This window comes from Styela clava, chromosome 8 (genome assembly GCF_964204865.1).
Source record: "Styela clava chromosome 8, kaStyClav1.hap1.2, whole genome shotgun sequence".
NCBI classification, from domain to species: Eukaryota; Metazoa; Chordata; class Ascidiacea; order Stolidobranchia; family Styelidae; genus Styela; species Styela clava.
In genome coordinates, this window is record NC_135257.1 from 23629989 (window position 1) to 23654813 (window position 24825).

Consider the following 24825-nt stretch of genomic DNA (forward strand, 5'->3'; position numbering starts at 1 on the left):
AATTATATACTTGTTAGGATATAGTATAATTTAGTTTCTCAAAACAAATTTTGTCGCGTAAAAAATATATTCGTCATTAAAGCTGTTTTGTTAATATAATTCAGAGAAGCATCGCGGGCCGAATCCGGCCCGCGGGCGATAGTTTGCCGACCCCTGATCTAAACCTTTCAATGAAAGTTTGATCAGTCTACTGTGTCGGCCGATATTTTTCCCATCACTGCATCTAGAAATCACTGCTACATTCATGCATAGACCAGATTCGATATGAAGGTATCAAATATAATTGGCTTCATAACTGCAAACTCTCTCTTAACAACGAAACATTGCGATAATCCTAAGTGCTGAAAGAGCAACTCAAAAATACGATTTTAATCCATTCATTGCTAGTAGACGGTTTAACAAGTATTTCATGGTTGCCGTAGTATATTTGTCAACTCAAAGGCGAGCAACCATGAACACAATTGAATTCATATGACAAGACATTTTAAATCTTCGGGTCGGCCATAGATTGAGCGATGAGTGTTGCAGCGTCAAGAATAAAAATATGAAGACATGCTCGCTCCTGTCGAATAGGGGATGGGGTTTTATCATGAAGGAGGGGAAAGTTGATATGCCGAACCACGACCGCTCGTCCGATTACCAGTCCATGCCGGGTATGGGATTAGTTAGCTAGGTATTTGTTCCAGATGCATGGACTGTATAATACACATAAGACGACATTACCTAATTTGTTTAAAAAATAGAGCAAGTTCATAAACAAATTTTTATGACATAAAAACTGCACGGTATAAATAACAGCCACGATGTTAAAATCAGACCGGAATTGGACATTAGCTAATTTCACCTTATAGAAAAGCAGAGCAGTAGCATGACAAAAGTACTTTGTCGTAGAAACTCTCTTTCTTTTATCAATATTATTTCATAGTGTTTTTCAAAGATATAACGATATCACAATATTGCACACAAACTTTTGATATTGATCCCAATATCTTGTATTTGCTTATATTGCCCAGATATAGAATATTTAATCTTTAACTTTAACTTATCAAAATGGTAAAACGACAGATGTCCGAAACAGAGACAGAATCGGATCTCTCTGATCTCGATACGGATGCCAATGTAGAATCAGGTAAATTGAGATAATGACTTTACTTTGGTAGGAAAGAGAGTCAAACGCAACAATATATGCAGGGTTGACACCGGAAGACACAAAAATTAAACTCAGACTTACTTCAAAATTGGAAATACATTTTTAAAAGATAATCAAATCCTGTTTCGTTGTAGTAAAACCATGATTTCTTTGTTGTATTTTATCGAATGAGAAATTTATTTGTTCAACCCAAATCGAAGTTATACAAAATTCATACCGTTGGGATTTAGGATAAATTGACCGAATCTGTTCAATGAGTTTCTAGAAATGTGTTTTAGTGTCTCTTGGGACGCAATAAAAGTAGATTTGGGAAAAATAAAAACCTGTTGACGTAGTCATACTAAAATGTGACGTCACGACCATTTTGCATCATGACGAGGGATGCAATAAATTACATTGAGTTTCACTGTACAGCATGACTTATGGAAGGTAATGCCATTTGATATTTCTTTACAAACTCACTTTACCACTCATTTTAAGTAGGTTATTGAACATTCACATTTCGGGTTCTTAACATTGACTGAATACCCCACTCATTGCTCGCTGTTATGATTGAGAATACAGGCTTGCAGGCAAAATTACGACCTGAAAACTGGCATGCTTTCCTGAAATATTATTAGTTAGTCAATTATCTGCTCCGCTATTTGCTTATGGAAACTCTGTTTTTGAAATTTCTTTTTTGTTTCCTATATTTCAAATTGACAAATGTGTTTACTAATATTTTAGCAGGTTCTTTTGACGTTGAAGAGGAAGAGAAGCATGATGAAAGTCACAGCAAGATCAAAGATGTCGATTCAGGTAATCAACGAAAAAACAAATAATTGGTGCTGGAGATGTTCTAGCTGAGCAGGGAGTTCCATGAAAATTTCTCCTTAATTAAAATGAGAGACCGATGCTCAAATATATGAGCTCGAAGACCAATGCAAAGCAGCAGTCTAACTTGCCTCATGAAGTAACATTACGGTCAACTTACGACTTTCACGTAGCAAGAAAGTAACACGGGAGAGGTCGAAGAAACGCTGCAAATAATTTTTTAAATGCACAAGAGGTCATCACACAAAATTTCGAAGTGAAAAGCGAATCATATAGAGACCACAGAAAGTTTGGAGATAAATAAAAGTTCTGGTTTTCTAGCTAAAAATACAATCTTTTACCCTATGTAGCCGCCATCTTCCTGGGACATTTTGTATAACCCTCCTAAAAAATGTTATAACTTTTTGTTCAATCGTGCGAGAACCTTCACTTATATTTCATTGTGAAGCGTGATTTGGCCGCTTTGTGTCAGCTTTCTCTCCAGACGCGTGTGCTATTCGCTCAACCGTGTTGCGTTGAAAATGAGAGATTTTTTTTTATTGGTGAAAAAAGTTTTGTTTTGGTATCGATGTGATCAATCCAAGCGAAACCGACTCGACAACAAAGTCGGAACCTTCCAGACAATGAAACAACGAAATTTCGGGTATTAGAACCCAGCGGAAATTCAAAATTAGTAATAGACTTCTAGCGACGTTTTCCATTTCAACTTCCGATATTTTAATTGGGAATTCAGCATGCTTGCATCCCTGTTATTCCGGGATGAGACTTTTTTATAAATATAAATATGGCTCTAATATGATTGGTCAGTAAGAGTTAACATTCTTTATGTACACGTCTTATTATGGACTTGACTCAAAACAAAACCAATAAGACATTTTCGCGCCTTTTTCAAGCATGATATAGGCTTGTCCGAGTGTTTTTGCCCCCGGGTTGTGCGTCACTCCTTTTTGGCATATTTCCAATTTTACGAGTTTTGTATCTGTAAATATTTGAAAGCTAAGAAACATACAAAGGATAACGTTATTACATGAAAGAAAGTAATTTGCGCGGCCGAGCGCTCATTTTCCTCGCGTAAACACGCACTAATAATTACCCGCACAATAATAAACAAACAAGAACTGCGTTGACTTCACGAATATACCGCTTCGTTACTCGGCAGCTGTTTGCGCTACACCATTGCCTCTGATATCATTTTGTTAGGAAAACAAACACCAAAACGGCTATAACGCTTGCGAGAGAGTGCCGTTATCATAAGTAGTGTTCAACGGCCATAAAGAAGAGGGGTTCAAATGTTTGTTTACTATCGTCGATGAATTTTCTCACGTACGCAAAATTTCGTACATGGAGCGGTCCATTAGCGACCTCTTGCGTATAGAAAACAATAATACGATTCAAACAAGCCTTCAATTGCCTTTCAAGCCATCTTGGTTAGATGACAAATGCTAATTGAAAATATTTTAAAAATTTCCTATTATGTATAAAAATCAGAAGCTCGGTATACAAAGGCTGATAGAAACATAATTTGAGTAATTTAGAAAATCAGAAGCTACCATAAAGCATATTTATGATTACTTTTGTAATTTTTTCATTGAAATAAAAATTTTCTTAAAAATCTTTTGATATTAACATTTCGTGGTTTTCCATCTCACAAATTCTTTTCAACTTTTGTTATTAGGCGAACGAACATCGAAGCTGGCATTTGCTATTCCAGTACTAATAGTCCTCGTAATTGGATTAGCGATTGGATGGACAATAAGTAAGATTAATTCTTTAGTATGAATCGTGGCCTATTCGAGTTGGTGCTCCTGTCAAACAAGTAAAACATGATTAGCTCCCAATTGGCGTACGATCTTTCAATCCCAACCCCCCCCCCCCCCTCCTTGATGAAACGTTTTCAATAAGACTTGTTTTCCACGAACTTCTGTTAAAAATAATTCTTTACGTCATAGTTTTTCAGATCATATTAACCTGGGCGGGTTCAAGTTTGGGATCAATAAGTCTTCAAAGCAATAACTATTTTGGATAATTTTTACAAAGCCGCCGCTAAAAAAACGCCTGTTCCACCCATCAAAATAAGAGAAGTAGTAAATATACAGTTGGGGTTTGGATGAATGCAGGTTGCGCTGGAAATTAAAATTATTCCCAAAACCTAGCCCTTACTGGATAATTAGTGGCGGGCGGGGGTATTTTCTCAAATCTAACGTTTTTGCATTAATGGAAGGGAAAAAACGAAGACATGTACATATGTAATAATAAAATTGATGAAAAAATATACAATTAGCAACAGATAGCAAATTATGAAATTGAATCCGAATGGAACTCTAAACGATTAGTTGCCATAGAAACCATAATATTTCGGAAATATGCAATATACCCAATGACGTCAGCTAGGTTTTTAATTCGAAATCTTATTTCTACAGCATCATTAAACAAAGATCAATACTCGAAAGACCAGACCAACTACATAGAAAAACTTAACGCAATAATTGAAGACCAAAAACTGATGATGGCCAACCAAAAGAATGAATCCCAAACAGCTATAGAAAAATTTGAGGCTTTTTCGAAAAAACTAAACTCAATCGTCTCTGGTTATACTCTAGGTTTGTACTGTAGATTGGTATTGATTCGTAAGCTGCACTAACGTGACGAGCTTTGCTTTTGATTATCATGACATACCAAGAACAGGTTCGTGCGAACCCCCCTGATCGACTAGCAGATGTCACACTTCATATAACTTAAAATTATCAGTCACTAACAATACGCAACAATAGAAAAGTCTGTACAGAACTATACAACCTGATAATAATATTATTGAAAGTAACCATGATTGACTTGATTATCTTCAAACCTTCGAATCGATGTAATGTATGTGATTTGAAAAAAATAATGGGTTCTCTTTGGACTAACAAGATACTCCCACATTTTCGAGAATGAATACGTAAGCTGCATTAAAATTGAATTCCGGTACTTCAAATATAATGCTATATAATCGTCAGCTGCTGTGTAGGCTACATTAATCATATGCTGCGGTCGCCTAACATCTGGAGCAAATAAAAAAATAGAAAAACGGGTTTGCTGATTATCAAGACATTACATGAGCCAATATCCGACCAGTCCAACTAACTTACGGTCTAACTTAACAATTGAAAAACGGACTAACTAGCTGTTAAAAATTTCAGAATCACCGATAGTCTCTGGCCGGATCCAGCAGCTCTTACGGATTAACTTAGCAATTAAAATATCAGAACCTCCGGTAGTCTTCGATAGCCCCCACAACGACTGGTTGTATGAAGCTTTGTTCATAGCGAAAGACGTGAGCAAGCGTCGCATAAGAAAATTCATAGCCTGATTCTAACCATTGTCGCTGACTTAATACATTTACCAGGAAATTATGATTCAAATAAACAGCGCTACCAAGGGTAAAATTAAACACCTTCATTCTATTTCTTCATTTCTTCTTCATTCTATTCATTCTCCAGAGTCATTGTCGCTAACTTAACATTTACCAAGAAATATTGGTTCAAATAAACAGTGCTACCACGGGAAAAAATAAACATCTTCATTCTATTTTAGGAAAATGGATCGCCGACGACGATGTGATATTCTGGATTGTGAAACTTCGTGCATCAATTATGACTTTCACGGGCGCAGAGGGTTTCTGTATACAACACGGATCGACTCTTCCCATTATGAGGAATGAGGAAGAATTTGACGCGATCAGCAAAATGATACGCAACGGGCTTCCCCAGTACGGGAGGGTATCGTTCTGGACCGGCCTTACATATGATATCACGGTGAGAACTGGTTATCTCTTTGAACCCTGAAAGTCTTCTGACGCTGAAAGCCGCTTTAGCGGCTTTCACATCCCGCAGGAGGTATGCAACTTTGAAACCTCATATCTCGCGAACCATTTATTATATTTAGACAAGTTTTACATCGTGTGAAAGATAAGCAGGACTACGTAAAATTTTAAAATTGAGATAAAATATTGTGATCATCTTATGAAAATTGGCAAAATTAAAAAGCATAAAAAACTTCTGAAAATTGCTCAAATCTAATTGACAAAACTTCAATTTGTTTTTGATTAAACCTACTACAATATCGACAACATTTGTAGAATTTGAAGATAGCTTTCTAGTGATACCATTAGATTGAACTTATGTTGCACCATTCAAATTTTAGAAGCATTTTTATTCGTGATTTTGTTTGTCGCAAGATCGAGGCGTCGTCAAGGTGACGTAAATAACGACCTAACACATTTACGCCGTTACGCAGCGACGTTAAGCAATTACGTTGGCACGTAGCACGTTTACATTTCATACGAGAAACTCTTTTCCTCGCATGCTCGTAACGTCATTTACTCAAGTTCATACTCGTGAAGCGACTAACGACGTAGAAACGATATACGGGGAAATTTACGCATTACATCCAGCCTCGAAATCTGTTCGACTAAAACATACAATACGCAGTGTTATTGCCGTTTTAATTGCATAAAGATATGAAAAATACGAATAGAAAAAATAAGGATTTCTAAAAACGGAATGATGGAACATATCGATGGATGCATTGTTTAGCGCCATTGCTGAGTTTTATTGTGCCATATTTTCTTTATCCGATTTCATCTGGACAAAGCTTTCGTTTAAAATCCATTGTAAATATCAGGAATGTAGCGTATGTGCAGTAATTTCGAAAATCTAATGAGGCCCCAAAATGTAAAACACTGACCACATGAGCTACTGGTGCCACCATGTCTTCCGTGTACCCGTTATCAGTTTTTTTTTATTCAATCTTCATGATATCCAACGGTGAATAATTAGCCTTGATGTTTCCGGCGGAACCTCATAAATGCACGAGGATCAAATATTTCGTTTTAGCCATTCATTTTCGTCCCATATCCAAATAGTAAACGTATATAAAATGGCCTTCATATTCTAGCAATTTTACTATGTTCGATCAAAATTCGTCTGAAAGGGTTTTATCTGCGGCCGAGGATATGATACTGATGCAATGATGACACAATCTGAACTCAAGCTGTGAACGACCAGATGTGCAATTGCGCAATATACCTCACGCAAAGAGTTACGCACGAAACGTCGCATGAACGTTATCACGACAATGTCGTCGTCGCCCTTTGCGTCGTTACGCAAACTTGGCGTCAAAATAGTTGATCAATTTTGTTCGCAAACCATTTGAATCGATAGTACAAATTCTGCAATAAAATGAGTTATGCGTATGTTAAGAAAGTCATCCGTATATTCTCCGAAAGGTAATTTTGTATACTTTTATTAAAATTTTACTTATATTGATGATACATTTCTAAAAAAATGTATTAAATATTATCAAAATACAAAAAAAAATAGTAGATGGGGCTAAAAATAGGCTTACACATCTCATCAAAACATCTCGTGAAAAATAATGCCAGTTAAAAATAAAAGACTAGATAGGCTTTTATATGAAATATTACAGACCATCTGATATTTAACGGTTTAGAAGTTATTTTGATTTGAAATTAGAGATATTACAATTTTTTAACGCGTCAAATCGATGCGACGCCGTGGGAGGTCAGGTTGAGAGAGTAGCATCGTTCTGGGGATTCAGAGTTCAAAGAGTTAAGGCTACACGAAATACCAAGTTATACAGCTGAATTGTTTATATATTTGGAAAGCATACATTAAAGTTTTTCTCAATTTGTTGTTATTGGACACGAAAGGTACATATGGATTGTTTTCCTAAATTGTTGATGTTGTTAGTATTTTTGTTGTTGTTCAGAAAAAATTCTTTTCTTATCAATTACTGGACCAATTGGTTAAAGATTGTTGTTGTCACTAAAAGGCTATTACTTTTTTTTTGATTGTCAAAATTGAGAAATAATGGTATTTATCTATCAAAATTAAAAGATAATGGAATACTACAGGTTCTGTGGAAGATTTGATACTACTTCGTTTGGCCTTGTGTCCAAACATTTTCAGAATTGTTTTCTTGTTTTATCAGGATTTTCATGTCATATTTTTGTTACAGACAAACACAATTGTAAAAGATGGTTCATTCACTCAATGGGAAAACGGATATCCGTCGAAATCCCCCTATAGTAAAAATGTGTTCATCAACGTAGCCAAAGATCCAAACGAAAGTTACCAAGGAATGAGGAACTGGCAATATTCGATCCCGCTAAATGCTGTACTTTGTCAGATTTGAAAGTCAAAAATCATGCCTACATATTATCAATGAAATTAAACAGTCGATGCCTAAAAGTGCCTTGCTGTACATATTTTGGCATTTATTAAACATTCGCTTTATTAACTTTAACTGCTTTTCATTGGATCAATATTAACTATGGACTGCTCGTTGATTGGTTGAAACGTATTTTTACAAAACATTGAATATATTCCGAACTGAACGATTTATACAAATTGATTAATTCAGAATGGAGACCGAGATAAAACGAGCGTAGATGAGTGAAAACTCTGCCTGGGATTGAAAATTTGAAATGCCAAATATATGGTATTTTGGTAATACATTGCTTTGTTTTATCATTTGTAAAGACCAATATTTTTGACCCTTTACCGCATCTATTTCGAACATGCCTAATACTAACATTTATTGAATTCTTGACGAACATATACAGTTACAGATTAAAATGCAAATACTTTGATTTTAGAACTTTTGTTTTTGTGATTTTCTTGAAACTCCTTCCGAAATGGCATAATCAGGGACTCAAATACTGTTTTTCTCTGTACCTCGATGTAAGGTAAAAACATTTTCAAGTAAGAGTGAAATGTTCATATTATTATTAATTAAATCTAACTGTTTAACAAACTCACATGTATAAGTTCGAACTCATATATCTGCTTCCCCTTACAACGCGCTGCCCAGACGGCTGACCACGTGGCCCTCCCCTGACCGTGGGTTTCACCTTTTTTTTCAAATTTGCATTGTTAGAAAGCTTTCGCTTAGATTTTTGTTTTGCAAGTGTTATAGTCCCCGCTGGTATTGCGTAGCATTAAGCTTTACACATAAATGTCAGGAAAATTTTATAATGATACCGTAAATAGTTTTGGAAGAGTTTGGAAAGTAATTCACCCTTGAGAGAATAATTTTATTGATCGAGTTACAAACGCATTAGGTCGCTACTATCCAGCTCCATTCTCATCTCAGATTTTTGTAGTAGTGAGTTTTGGTCGAATTGTTTTGCAAGCTCAGGGTGTCCATAAAGTTTCTTCCCAATTTCAATTTTGTTACGAAGTGAGATCTCAATATATCTTAACCAGGTTTGTGTTTTTTTTTCAACCAGTAATTCATTTATTACATCTGTGAAAGCCAAAACAATATATGGTATCGATAAATTCACTTTGCGAATTTACCCACAAAAATATTCTGCTTGGTTCATGTACCTAGGTAAAGGGTGCCCTTTTACAAGACACGTTTTGAAAAATGAAAAGAACTAATAATAGTTTTGATGCCAGTAGCTGCATGTCCGTATGACGGAACTTCTATAATAGTCCACTGATTGTTAGATTAAATAAAGCCCGATTTTAAGAGCACTAAATAAACTATAAAACAAGATTAAAGCACATTTTGCCTTTGAAATTTTAATATGTCTTTGTATACATTCCTGGTGGGTCATCAAAAACAAGAATTGTCATGGGTCAATAATTCGCCGACCCTGTTTCAGGCAATGGGTATCATAGATGTACAGGAATTTGGGGCATCCACTAAAACAGGGGTCTGCAACTACGGGGTTGGGTCGCGAAGCCCTCCGCTCTGGGTCGCGAAACAATTTAAATTTTCCATAAATATGAGCATCGCGTCTGTGTAGCGCATTTATGTATAACAACTTTATAAATCTCTGATTATAATAATGAATGTTTCCCCGTGTATACACTTCCTTATTTACTGCCGTAACGTTGGCCAATCAGAATAAGTGCAAAATTGAAGTAACACCTTCAGACATCTTTGCGTCTTCAAGCAGTGAGGATCAACGCCCGACAAAAGACTCATCTCCTCACCCTCATCGGATATAAATACATCACTCAAACCATCCTTATAAGCGGAAGTACAGCGAAGAATTTATAAAGCTTGGTTTCACGTGTATTCTTCCTATAAATGATGAGTCACGTCCTCAATGTGTTGTTTGTTCCGGTGTTCTTGCCAACGAGAGCCTGAAAGCAGTGGGATTGAAACGCCGTCTTACAGCAAAGCATCCAGAATTCATTGACAAACCAATACATTTTTCCGCCGATCAGAAAAAGAGTTGTTAGGCGAAATGAAAGCCAAAGTTTCTCACAAGCTTAGAAAAATCTCAAAAGGCATTGTATGAAGTGGCATATTTAATCGCAAAAGATAAAAAACCATACACCAATGGAGAAACACTAATCAAAAATATTGCAATTAGTCAAATTATGAATGGAGACAAGGTAACTAAGGAAATGAAAGAAATACCAATGTCTGTAGATACCATTCGCCGACGTATCAACGAAATGGGTCAAGATATTAGGTGCCAATTGATTGATAGACTCAAAGGAGGAGAATACGCTTTGCAATTGGATGAATTCACGAATACGTTTGGCTAAGCGCTGTTGATTGTGTTTGTTAGGTATATAAGTTACTCATGTGCTTGGCGCTTTCTGGAACATGCACTGGTCAAGACATATTCGCAGCAGTTGCGACGAGACTACAGAATAATGTATTATCATGGGAGCGGTGTATTAGCATTTGTACTGATAGGGATGGGGAGGAAAAACAAAGATTTTTAGCAAGAGTATTACAAATTGGACCTCATATCAATTTTACGCATTGCATTTTTTATAGGGAAAATCTGGCTAGCAAAACATTGGACACACCAGGGGTCCGCAAATACGGGGTCGCGACCCATGTTTGGGTCGCGGAGCTCTCCACGCTGGGTCGCGAAACAATTTAAGTTTACCATAAATATAAGCATCGCCTCTGTGTACCGAATTTAGCTATAACAACTATATAAAACTCTAATTATAATTATGGATTTCCCCCCTAGTTTCGACTTCCTTATTTACTGCCGTAACATTGGCCAATCAGCATAAGTGCAGAATTTGACGTAACAATAAACGTTTTAAATTTAGGTTGGCCAAGGCGAGGGAGACAGGGCAGCGGATCGAGAATAGGAAAGTGGAGGGAGATAGGGCAGTAGGTCGAGGGTTTGAGTTGGGATGAATGTCTAACCTCACGGCTCTAAAGTCTAAACCAGAGGTCGGCAAACTTTTGTCGTTTACGGGTCAATATTGAAGGTTGCAAGTCATTGGCGGGCCGCACGTATTTTAGAAAGTTAAAAACCAAAGGAATGGCCAATGAATCACATTTTTCACACAGAAATTTCAAGCAGTGCGCGAAGACTGATCATTTGAATATTTTCAGCGTCATTTAACCATTTGCTCTCAGCATCAACTTTATTACGTTCTGTTGCCATTTCTCTAATTATAATCAATTATAGGCTTATTAAACGAGTGATTGTGAATTATATACTTGTTAGGATATAGTATAATTTAGTTTCTCAAAACAAATTTTGTCGCGTAAAAAATATATTCGTCATTAAAACTGTTTTGTTAATATAATTCAGAGAAGCATCGCGGGCCGAATCCGGCCCGCGGGCGATAGTTTGCCGACCGACCCCTGATCTAAACCCTTCAATGAAAGTTTGATCATTTTACTGTGTCGGCCGATATTTTTCCCATCACTGCATCTAGAAATCACTGCTACATTCATGCATAGACCAGATTCGATATGAAGGTATCAAATATAATTGGCTTCATAACTGCAAACTCTCCCTTAACAACGAAACATTGCGATAATCCTAAGTGCTGAAAGAGCAACTCAAAAATACGATTTTAATCCATTCATTGCTAGTAGACGGTTTAACAAGTATTTCATGGTTGCCGTAGTATATTTGTCAACTCAAAGGCGAGCAACCATGAACACAATTGAATTCATATGACAAGACATTTTAAATCTTCGGGTCGGCCATGGATTGAGCGATGAGTGTTGCTGGGGAATTTTCTATTCTGAACCCCCTACCTTTTAATAAAACCATGGCTGCTGCGCCCTTAGTCATAGATAATGTTATATTTAAATCACTACCACATTTCGACACCACCGTCGTCAAATTTTATTAGTGACGTCAACGCTTCTTCACAGATACAAAATTAACAGGTTTTTTAAGTGAACGAATAGCTCGCGGAGCACTGAGGCCCCGTACAGAGCACTTATAGCAGTGGAGATCAACGCCCGACAAAACACTCATCTTCTCACCCTCATCTGATAGAAATACATCCCACCAACCATACATATAAGCGAAATAACAGCAAATAATGTATATTAACTGCTTACAATTCTTAGTATTGACTCATTGTAAAATAATGGAATAACTCAATTTTCGAATCTCCTGTGAATAGTTCACAAAAGTCGACTATCTCGAAAGTAGCTAGCTAAGTTGTAAGTTCAACGCACTGCGTTTGCGCCTGCGTAGAAAACTAACGCAACGCATTGCGTTGGTGTGAACGGGCCCCAAGTCTTACACAAGCAGCATCGCAAGTTAGGAATATAGGATTAATTTATATATATCCCCGTTAACTCACCCAAGAGAAAGCAATGCCTACCTAAACAGAAAGATTTTGGTCTTAAAAATGTGAAGCCAGGCCCGTCTGCACAGAATGAAATTATCAACACCCGATCGCAGAAAATTTGAAGAACTTATTATTACAAAACTTTGCGTTCGAAATTGGCTTGTTTGCCCATTTTAGATTATTTGACTCGTTTTTATTCTTCATTTGTCTTTGGCGGTCTTTTAATTTTCATTCGTTGAACGGCTCTCGCTTTTAACTATTTTTTACCCGTACTTATTTTAAATTCATCCTAATCCTACTTTTTTTTCGGTTCCCGCTGATTTATTCCTATTTTCATTCATTTACTTTGTTTTTATTGCTGGAAGAGAATGATAGCTGCTGATTCCAATTTTCACGAATTTTCACAAGTTGTTTCAATGACGTCCCTCCCATAGACTTTCTATTTAGCTCGATTTTGGTTGTTGCTCTAGCTTTTTCTTCCGCCCTTTTCCTTGCAGGTGGTGCATGTACACCACTGTTTGTTGCCACTTCCACCCTTTCTCCTCGACCACGCTGCTTTTCTGAACAACTTGCACTGCACCACCGCACTGTTCATATTATTTTCTCAATTTGCTGCTCCCAGTTTGTCTTTTTGCTGCCCCCTTCTTCCACCAGCTTGCTTCTTTTTTCTCTGGCTAATTTTCGACCACCTTGCATCTCCGTGCTTCCGCCCGGCCTTTATCTTTCCCTTGACGTCTCGCGGCTCCTCAGATTACCCCATCTTATTTTGCTGCTGCTTCTCTCGCTCGCCTTTCTACCACATGTTTCCCTCGACCTGTCTCGTTTAATGGTTGTTCTTTACAACTCGGTCTACTCCATGGGGTTCGATCCCACCCTCAAGCCTGGCCTCATGTTTGACAAGGTCTCTACGCTTCCCCTGAGCTAGCGCTACTAGTGGGAGTCAAGTGGATCAGATTCTAGCTTAACAACGTCATGCCTGACAGCTCGCGACGAGGCTAATTACCTCGGAAAAATTACTTAATTAAAACATACTGTGTTGATTCGAAACAGATGCATCCCTTGTTCATATGGGAATTGCTTGTGCTCTACTTTACCTGTTGGATGTGTGAATATCGTCGACAAGACGCATAAGATAATTTGAGTTGTGAATACGCGAACCAAATTTTGGACTGTCGGTGAAGGAATACTAATACTGGAGAACAGTTCATCAATTTGACTATATCGCTTGTATATCTGGTCGTCCTATTTCAGGCTTACTGTTTCTAAATTCATAAAACATCTCACGAAAAAATGTTGAAATTGGCTTGGTTTGTAATGATACTAGAGAACTTTTTTTTAACCGGGCTTATGTTGAAGTCCGTGTCGTCTTACTACTCGATTTGTTTCCCTAAACCTTGGAGCACTATTGAAAAATTGCCTATGGAGGTTTCTGTGATGTCATATGGCGCTGGTTCTGATTAATGGTTAAACAAGCTCTGACTATGGTAATAGCATAGCCACATGCGGAACCGAGATCAATTGGCTTATCACATTCCACCAAATATATAGACCAGTGGATCTCAAATTTTTCAAGCTGCGCAGCCTACTTAAAATTTGTCTTGTCTCACGGCCCGCCCATTTCATAGCTGGCTAACAATAAGCTACAAATAACATTATTAAGGCGTGAGTATTTTTTTTTTAAAAACAAGTTGAGAATATTTAAGATGGAACGTAAAAGTGAAAATCCAAAATGAAATTATATAAAAAAGAGCGTACAAGATCAAATCTAACAAATAATTATATTATTAATTAGCTTCACGCCCGCTTAAAAAATTATCTAAGCCCCCCTCCCCATGTGGGGCGCGCCTCATTGTTTGAGAACTACTAATAGATAGAAAATAAATCCCAAATGTCCTTCAGAAACAAACTGTGTAATATATTGAACAGAGGCTTATGCAGACTGCCGGGAAAACAGTAAATGTATCTTGAATCAACAAGCGATTCGACGCAAATTCATTTCACGATGAGAGTTCATAACCTTAATAACTCTCGCATAAACGAGCTCAATTACTGTCCAAAGATAGATCACGAAATACAGTTTCGTTTTATTCAATTTCAGCTGATATTAAACTCTTCGCACAGCGATTTGTTCAGTATTTGGGAGTTTGCGTTTAGGGAGTGGGTGTTAGATGGAATATTTTTGAGTTTTAATAGCATTTCATAAAGTTAGATTTGCAGATTTTTTTTGCTGAAAGATCGACTAGTTCATTAATTATTATACAAACTGCAAGAATAGCTGCAATTCACTGTCAATTTTTGTTTGTTCGTCTTTACCTTCCCTTGCTGTTAGCAGAGTTTTTGGGCGCTCCGGAAGTATTCGTACCAAGATGACGCACAATCTGAACAACCCCAACCTGGTACAATGCTATGTTCAGATTGTGCGTCATCTTGGTACAATTTCTTCCGGAGCACCGAGTTTTGCCTTAAAACGTTTCTTTTGTTTTGTAATTTTAAGTGATCAAACATGTGGAGGTTATTTCAAATAAGGATCTTTAGAAACATTTTCAGCCACATGTAAGTCTGTATTCTACGATTTGCATCACGAAGCACACGCACCTATTTTTTACCAAAAAGATTGATGTTAATACAAAAAAGGCTGTTGTTGAACTAAAAAGTAAAGTCTAGTCGGCTAAAGTTTCAACTTCCCTTTTTACTAAAATTCTAGGTTTAGTTTCTTCCAATTTTAAATTCGAATATTTTGTAAAATGCTAAAGATATTATTGCATTGTCTGCCACCCACCAATTATCCAATTGTCTTCAATTACCGCACTTTATTACAAAACTTCTTACGCATTCTAGACACTTATTGGTGAGAAAATGAAAGCGTGAATATTAAAATGTAAAATATATATCAGTGTTTCATTAAAATTTATCTTTTCTAATAATGTTATTACGGAAATAGTGAACACGCGAAAGGAAAGCTTGGCTCGTATGTGGCCCGAGTATCATAGAGGCAATTGCAACAAATTGCCTTCAATTACCGTACTTTATTACAAAACTTCTTTCGCATTTATGGTTACTTATTAGGGAAAGTGATGCGGGAATATTAAAATGGAGATTTATATAATGTATGATACATACGCGTATTAGTTTGTTTTATTTTGATATTCGTGAACTAAGATAGTCCCTAATATTTTCTGCAAACTGCAAAATAACGCATCAGCGTCAAGAATAAAAATATGAAGACATGCTCGCTCCTGTCGAATAGGGGATGGGGTTTTATCATGAAGGAGGGGAAAGTTGATATGCCGAACCTCGACCGCTCGTCCGATTACCAGTCCATGCCGGGTATGGGATTAGTTAGCTAGGTATTTGTTTCAGATGCTTGGACTGTATAACACACATAAGACGACATTACCTAATTTGTTTAAAAAATAGAGCAAGTTCATAAACAAATTTTTATGACATAAAAACTGCACGGTATAAATAACAGCCACGATGTTAAAATCAGACCGGAATTGGACATTAGTTAATTTCACCTTATAGAAAAGCAGAGCAGTAGCATGATAAAAGTACTTTGACGTAGAAACTCTCTTTTTTTTACCAATATTATTTCATAGTGTTTTTCAAAGATATAACGATATCACAATATTGCACACATACTTTTGATACTGATCCCAATGTCTTGTAATTGCTTGTATTGCCCAGAAATAGAATTATTTAATCTTTAACTAGACTTATCAAAATGGTAAAACGACAGATGTCCGAAACAGAGACAGAATCGAATCTCTCTGATCTCGATACGGATGCCAATGTAGAATCAGGTAAATTGAGATAATGACTTTACTTTGGTAGGAAAGACAGTCAAACGCAACAATATATATAATATAATATATGTATAATATAATATATATGCAGAGTTGACACCGGAAAACACAAAAATTAAACTCAGACTTACTTCAAAATTGGAAATACATTTTTAAAAGATAATCAAAGCCTGTTTTGTTGTAGTAAAACCATGATTTCTTTGTTGTATTTTATCGAATGAGAAATTTATTTGTTCAACCCAAATCGAAGTTATACCAAATTCATACCGTTGGGATTTAGGATAAATTGACTGAATCTGTTCAATGAGTTTCTAGAAATGTATTTTAGTGTCTCTTGGGACGCAATAAATGTAGATTTGGGAAAAATGAAAACTTGTTGACGTAGTCATACTAAAATGTGACGCCACGACCATTTTGCATCATGACGAGGGATGCAATAAATTACATTGAGTTTCACTGTATAGCATGACTTACGGAAGAATGCCATTTGATATTTCTTTACAAACTCACTTTACCACTCATTTTAAGTAGGTTATTGAACATTCACATTTCGGGTTCTTAACATTGATATTATTCCCCAATCACTGCACGCTGTTATGATTGAGAATACAGGCTTGCAGGCAAAATTACGACCTGAAAACTGGCATGCCTTTCCTGAAATATTATTAGTTAGTCAATTATCTGCTCCGCTATTTGCTTATATACCGACTTCAAATCTTGTTTGTACAGTTCCTCATCCTACTATGTATAAAAATCAGAAGCTCGGTATACAAAGGCTGATAGAAACATAATTTGAGTAATTTAGAAAACCAGAAGCTACCATAAAGCATATTTATGATTACTTTCGTAATTTTTTCATTGAAATAAAAATTTTCTTAGAAATCTTTTGATATTAACATTTCGTGGTTTTCCATCTCACAAATCCTTTTAAACTTTTGTTATTAGGCGAACGAACATCGAAGCTGGCATTTGCTATTCCAGTACTAATAGTCCTCGTAATTGGATTAGCGATTGGATGGACAATAAGTAAGATTAATTCTTTAGTATGAATCGTGGCCTATTCGAGTTGGTGCTCCTGTCAAACAAGTAAAACATGATTAGCTCCCAATTGGCGTACGATCTTTCAATCTCCCCCCCCCCCTCCTCGATGAAACGTTTTTAATAAGACTTGTTTTCCACGAACTTCTATTAAAAATAATTCTTCACGTCATAGTTTTTCAGATCATATTAACCTGGGCGGGTTCAAGTTTTGGATCAATAAGTCTTCAAAGCAATAACTATTTTGGATATTTTTTACAAAGCCCCCGCTAAAAAAAAACGCCTGTTCCACCCATCAAAATAAGAGAAGTAGTAATTATACAGTTGGCGTTGGATGAATGCAGGTTGCGCTGGAAATTAAAATTATTCCCAAAACCTAGCCCGCACTGGATAATTAGTGGCGGGCGGGGGTATTTTCTCAAATCTAACGTTTTTGCATTAATGGAAGGGAAAAACGAAGGCATGTACATATGTAATAATAAAATTAATGAAAAAATATACAATTAGCAACAGATAGCAAATTATGAAATTGAATCCGAACGGAACTCTAAACGATTAGTTGCCATAGAAACCATAATATTTCGGAAATATGCAATATACCCAATGACGTCAGCTAGGTTTTTAATTCGAAATCTTATTTCTACAGCATCATCAAACAAAGATCAATACTCGAAAGACCAGACCAACTACATAGAAAAACTTAACGCAATAATTGAAGACCAAAAACTGATGATGGCCAACCAAAAGAATGAATCCCAAACAGCTATGGAAAAATTTGAGGCTTTTTCGAAAAAACTGAACTCAATCGTCTCTGGGTATACTCTAGGTTTGTACTGTAGATTTGTATTGACTTGTATGCTGCATTAACGTGACGAGCTTTGCTTTTGATTATCATGACATACCCAGAACAGGTTCGTGCGAACCCCCATGATCGACTAGCAGATGTCACACTTCATATAACTTAAAATTATCAGTCACTAACAATACACAACAATAGAAAAGTCTGTACAGAACTATACAACCTGGCAATAATATTATTGAAAGTAACCATGATTGACTTGATTATCTTCAAACCTTCGAATCGATGCAATGTATGTGATTTGAAAAAAATAATGGGTTCTCTTTGGACTAACAAGATACTCCCACATTTTCGGAAATGAATACGTAAGCTGCATTAACATTAAATTCCGGAACTTCAAATATATTGCTATATAATCGTCAGCTGCTGTGTAGGCTACATTAATCATATGCTGCGGTCGCCTAACGTCTGTAGCAAAAAAATAATAGAAAAATTACATGAGCCAATATCCGACCAGTCCAACTAACTTACGGTCTAACTTAACAATTGAAAAACGGACTAACTAGCTGTTAAAAATTTCAGAACCACCGATAGTCTCTGGCCGGATCCAGCAGCTCTTATGGTTTAACTTGGCAATTACAAATATCAGAACCTTCGGTAGTCTTCGATAGCCCCCACAACGACTGGTTGTATGAAGCTTTGTTCATAGCGAAAGATGTGAGCAAGCGTCGCATAAGAAAATTCATAGCCTGATTCTAACCATTGTCGCTGACTTAATACATTTTAGCAGGAAATTATGATTCAAATAAACAGCGCTACCAAGGGTAAAATTAAACATCTTCATTCAATTTCCTCACTTCTTCTTCTTCAATCTCCAGAGTCATTGTCGCTAACTTAACATTTACCAAGAAATATTGGTTCAAATAAACAGTGCTACCACGGGAAAAAATAAACATCTTCATTCTATTTTAGGAAAATGGATTGCCGACGACGATGTGATATTCTGGTTTGTGAAACTTCGTACATTAAGTATGACATTCACGGGTGCAGAGAATTTCTGTATACAACACGGATCGACTCATTATGAGGAATGAGGAAGAATTTGACGCGATCAACAAAATGATACGCAACGGGCTTCCCCAGAACGGGAGGGTATCGTTCTGGACCGGCCTCACATATGATATCACGGTGAGAACTGGTTATTTATTGGACACGAAGTGTACAATAATCGTTTTTGCATACTTTTCCTATTGTAAGAAAAATCGAGTTTCTCCTACTACTGGACCGACGGCTTTGAAATTTTCAGTGGCTTAAAAAATTAAAATTTTTCTAGGAAACCATTACTTACTATTTATTTAGTTTAAAAGGTTTTGTGGGGTTCATTGCAATGACGTCATCAAAATCAAAACTTACACACCCTGTGGCAGTCGCTCGTTTAGGACGATCTGATGGTCAATCTATTCGGGAAGACTACGGCACCGTACCGATACTACGCAGGATTACATGCCTCCGTGTTTTTTCGCTTTTCTTGTATTCATAGTGTTACAGTTTTGATAAAGTACAGGCGATTGAAAGCCTTGTAGGGCAGTAATTGTAATAAATTATAACGAATATCAGTATTTGATAAAAACTCAACAAAAATGATACCAAACTATCAGGGTGATATTCATTCGTTCGCGTTTTTGTTGTTCACTGTTATTGAACTATTTATTTGTATTGGATTTGTTTTTGATCGATAATTTAATTCTTAACACAAAATACCAAGTTATACAGCTGAATTGTTATTTATATTCAGAAAGCATACATTAAAGTTTTTCTCAATTTGTTGTTATTGGACACGAAATGTACATATGGATCGTTTTCTTAAATTGTTGATGTTGTTAGAATTTTTGTTGTTGTTCAGAAAAAATTCTTTTCTTATCAATTACTGGGCCAATTGGTTAAAGATTGTTGTTGTCACTAAAAGGCTATTACTTTTTTTTGATTGTCAAAATTAAAAAATAATGGTATTTATCTATCAAAATTAAAAGATAATGGAATACTACAGGTACTGTGGAAGATTTGATACTACTTCGTTTGCCCCTGTGTCCATACATTTTGAGAATTGTTTTCTTGTTTTATCAGGATTTTCATGTCATATTTTTGTTACAGACAAACACAATTGTAAAAGATGGTTCATTCACTCAATGGGAAAACGGATATCCGTCGAAATCCCCCTATAGTAAAAATGTGTTCATCAACGTAGCCAAAGATCCAAACGAAAGTTACCAAGGAATGAGGAACTGGCAATATTCGATCCCGCTAAATGCTGTACTTTGTCAGATATGAAAGTCAAAAATCATGCATACATATCATCAATGAAATTAAACATTCGATGCCTAAAAGTGCCTTGCTGTACATATTTTGGCATTTATTAAACATTCGCTTTATTAACTTTAACTGCTTTTCATTGGATCAATATTAACCATGGACTGCTCGTTGATTGGTTTAAACGTATTTTTACAAAACATTGAATATATTCCGAACTGAACGATTTATACAAATTGATTAATTCAGAATGGAGACCGAGATAAAACGAGCAGAAATACCATTGTTGGTAGATGAGTGAAAACTCTGCCTGGGATTGAAAATTTGAAATGCCAAATATATGGTATTTTGGTAATACATTGCTTTGTTTTATCATTTGTAAAGACCAATATTTTTGACTCTTTACCGCATCTATTTCGAACATGCCTAATACTAACTATTGATTGAATTCTTGATAAACATATACAGTTACAGATTAAAATGCAAATACTTTGATTTTAGAACTTTTGTTTTTGTGATTTTCTTGAAACTCCTTCCGAAATGGCATAATCAGGGACTCAAATACTGTTTTTCTCTGTACCTCGATGTAAGGTAAAAACATTTTCAAGTAAGAGTGAAATGTTCGTATTATTATTAATTAAATCAAACTGTTTAACAAACTCACATGTATAAGTTTAAACTCATATATCTGCTTCCCCTTACAACGCGCTGCCCAGACGGCTGACCACGTGGCCCTCCCCTGGCCGTGGGTTTCACCTTTTTTTTCCAATTTGCATTGTTAGAAAGCTTTCGCTTAGATTTTTGTTTTGCAAGTGTTATAGTCCCCGCTGGTATTGCGTAGCATTAAGCTCTACACATAAATGTCAGGAAAATTTTATAATGATACCGTAAATAGTTTTGGAAGAGTTTGGAAAGTAATTCACCCTTGAGAGAATAATTTTATTGATCGAGTTACAAACGCATTAGGTCGCTACTATCCAGCTCCATTCTCATCTCAGATTTTTGTAGTAGTGATTTTTGGTCGATTTGTTTTGCAAGCTCAGGATGTCCATAAAGTTTCTTCACAATTTCAATTTTGTTACAAAGTGAGATCTCAATATATCTTAAGCAGGTTTATGTTTTTTTTTTCAGTAATTCATTTAATACATCTGTGAAGGCCAAAACAATATATGGTATCGATAAATTCACTTTGCGATTTTACCCAAACAATATTCTGCTTGGTTCATGTACCTAGGTAAAGGGTGCGCTTTTACAAGACACGTTTTGGAAAATGAAAAGAACTAGTAACAGTTTTGTTGCCAGTAGCTGCATGTCCGTATAACGGAACTTCTATAATAGTCCAATGATTGTTGAATTAAATAAAGCCCGATTTTTAAATATATTTCCTATTTGAAATTTGAATATGTCTTTGCATGCATAGTTGACTTGGAGTGTCACCAAAAACAAGGGTTGTCACGGGTCAATGATTCGCCGACCCCGTTTCAGGCAATGGTTATTATATATTGATCAGGCGTGCACAACCTTTTTGCTATTGAAGGCCACATTGCATTTATTTGTATTCAATACGGCCGCATTATTTTTTCACGACGGCCGCAGGTTGTTATAGATATAGAGGAATTTGGGGCTTCCACTAAAATATTTTGTTAGAGGATGATTTGCAGACTTGATCTAATAAAAATGAAGATGGAAATTAGGGAAACTTTTAAGCGGATGGAAAAAATGGATAATCGTAACCTTGAGCCGGCTGGTAGAAGCAATCAAAATTAATTTGTAAAAAACCTCGAATTCGTGCACAGTCGGGATTACAAAACTCACAATTTGAGGTCAGGTCATGCGGCGGAACGACTGTAATAGCCCAGGAACAATTTAGACCTCATACTATCGATAAATACTATTGTCAGCTATATATATTCTTTCTTATGATATATAGCTAAATCATAGGGATAGAATGTCTGTTCATGCTATACCAGTGGTAGACAAATTACGACCCGCAGGTCGACTGTGGCCCGCCTAAGTCTTTCATCCGATCCACTTGTGTCTGTTAAAATTACGACTATAGTTTTAAAGGTACTCATGAACTATGTGCGCCAAGATGTCGCACAACCTGAACCCTAACCTGATACACAACCTGAGTTCAGGTTGTGCGCCATCTTGGTGCTCATACTTCAGGACGTCCGTTTTAAGAGTATAAATTTTCGTTGAAAATCGTGATGAAAATCCCGTCATGAAGATCTCTAATTTTACATTTTAATTACATTAATTACTGTAGTTGTGGTCATGCTGTGCCAACTCCAAAGCGGTGTCCGCCTTGATTAACGTGTGCATTAGATGTTGATACTAGAAATTAACTTGTGGACGCGGTATTTTTCTTATTATGCTCTCACGGGACAACACCTTCACAAACGAATATTACAGCCTCTGTTCTATAAATCCCCATAAACAACAGTCAACTTGATTGGATACAATCAAAAGTATTATTGAAGCTCAAGGATTGCAAAATCAGGTCGAACACAATAACACTCGCCAAAGATTAGGTGAGGAACGAAAAAAGCCGGTAATTAATTTTATTGTCACTCGAGTATGAGCAAACGCAGTACCAATGGATTTCTAAACAGTAAGAAAACATATAATGGTTATACCTAAAGGAACACAATTCACACGTGTAGATAACGCAGCTCTACTTATATAAATGTTAAATATTTTTTCGGGATTGTGATGCTGGGCCGTTTTACAATACAAGATGCATCTCTCAAAATTTGTGAATATTTTTGTAAATATTATAGAATGAAGTCTTTAAGTACTTTCGAGTTTAGACAACCATGATACCACGCGATTGCGATAAACGTTATACTTTATCCCCATGAGGTCGCAAATTCTGTTAACCAATAAGCCCGGCCTCCCACTGAGCCTATTGTATCAAGATAGAAAGATCGCTTGTTTTTCCGGGCTCTTGTGAGCGAGCCGAATCCCAATCATCGGTATTTAGTCAGGGTGGCACCAGTTCAAAGAGTGTACACAAACTCGGGATTTCAAGTTTGCTAGTCTTGTCAACTCAAATTGGCTTACTCCATACTGTTCGAGAACAAATATTCCAGCAAGTCATGTCTTCCAATTAGAGTTAGTGTTGCCAAATATATCAGAATAATTATCTCGGTAGACTTGATGGATTAATATGAAAAATGTCTCAATGATTTCTGTAAGGAAATAGTGAGCTGTCAGAGTAGAACCGATTTGCCTACTCGTCACATCTCTTTTTTATAATGTCGAGTAACGGAGTTCAATTTGTTTATGGCTGACATGGGCAAACTGCGGCCCGCGTACCATATCCGGTCCGTTGGGTAATTCTATGTGGCCCGCCAAACACAACCACAACCAAACTAAATCCAAATTTTGAATGTTTTAGGCAAAAAATAGCTCAATGAATTTGTTGAGATTGCGAAGAAATTTAGTTTTGAACAAGGCTTATTGTTTTTGTAACACTGTATATATTTGACTGGTAAATCTAGAAAGGGGGGTACGGGGCCCGAAAAATTCAAATATAGACTTTTCTGTTGTCACATTGATCACAGACATTTTTATTACATTGTTTGTAAAGACGTTCATTTGACCACAATGGAAAGTAATCTATTATTCTTTTATTCAAAATTTGCAAAAATCAGTTAGACGACCGATCAGAACTAAAACAGATGAGCTTTCTGAGTTAGTAGACGTGGTTACTGACCGGACGACTAAAACCTAATATAAAAAACTATGAATAAAAACAGTTCATTTACGACAGCTATGCTAACAATTAGGCTAACGTTTACCTAATAGTAAGAATCACAATGTAACAATAGGGGCCATTATTACGGAAATTTATATCCATAAAAACTATAGTAGTAAATTTAGCAGACACGTGCGGGCCAAATGAAAGACTTCGGTGTGCTGGATCAGGCTCGCGGGCCATAATTTGCCCACACCTAGTATAGCATGACCAGACATTTTATCCCCTTGATTTAGCTATTTATCATAGCTATTTATTTTATAATATTATACCTGACAATATTATTTATCGCAAGTGTGAGTTATAAATTGATTCTTGGTTATTACGTCCGTTCCGCTTCACGACCTGAACCAAACTTGTGAGTTTTGTAATACCGACTGTGCCCGAATTCAAGAAATTTCATAAGTCAGCTCGAGCCTAACATTTTCCAGTTTTCCAGTTCACTATAAAATTGGTCGAATCAAGTCTGCAAACCATCCGATAACAAAGCATTTTAGTGAAAACCCAATATTTCTGAACATCTATAATGATAATTCTGAAACAGGTGGGGCGAATCA

The 24825-nt window shown here is 36.3% G+C and overlaps 1 protein-coding gene and 1 long non-coding RNA gene across 2 annotated transcripts in view; both read left to right on the plus strand.

The window, feature by feature from the left end:
* Positions 1-8270, plus strand: part of LOC120346282 (uncharacterized) — a 55885-nt gene extending 47615 nt beyond the window's left edge. Inside the window, exons 5-6 of the mRNA XM_078115688.1 lie at positions 5537-5757; positions 7982-8270. Coding sequence (XP_077971814.1) covers positions 5537-5757; positions 7982-8158 — 398 coding nt within the window. The 3' untranslated portion in view covers positions 8159-8270. The remainder of the gene's footprint in view (positions 1-5536; positions 5758-7981) is intronic.
* An 11007-nt stretch (positions 8271-19277) lies between these two features.
* Positions 19278-21815, plus strand: LOC144425853 (uncharacterized). The gene is made up of 2 exons (XR_013477696.1): positions 19278-19386; positions 20350-21815. It is a non-coding gene; the product is annotated as an uncharacterized LOC144425853 (long non-coding RNA).
* Positions 21816-24825: the final 3010 nt, after the last annotated feature.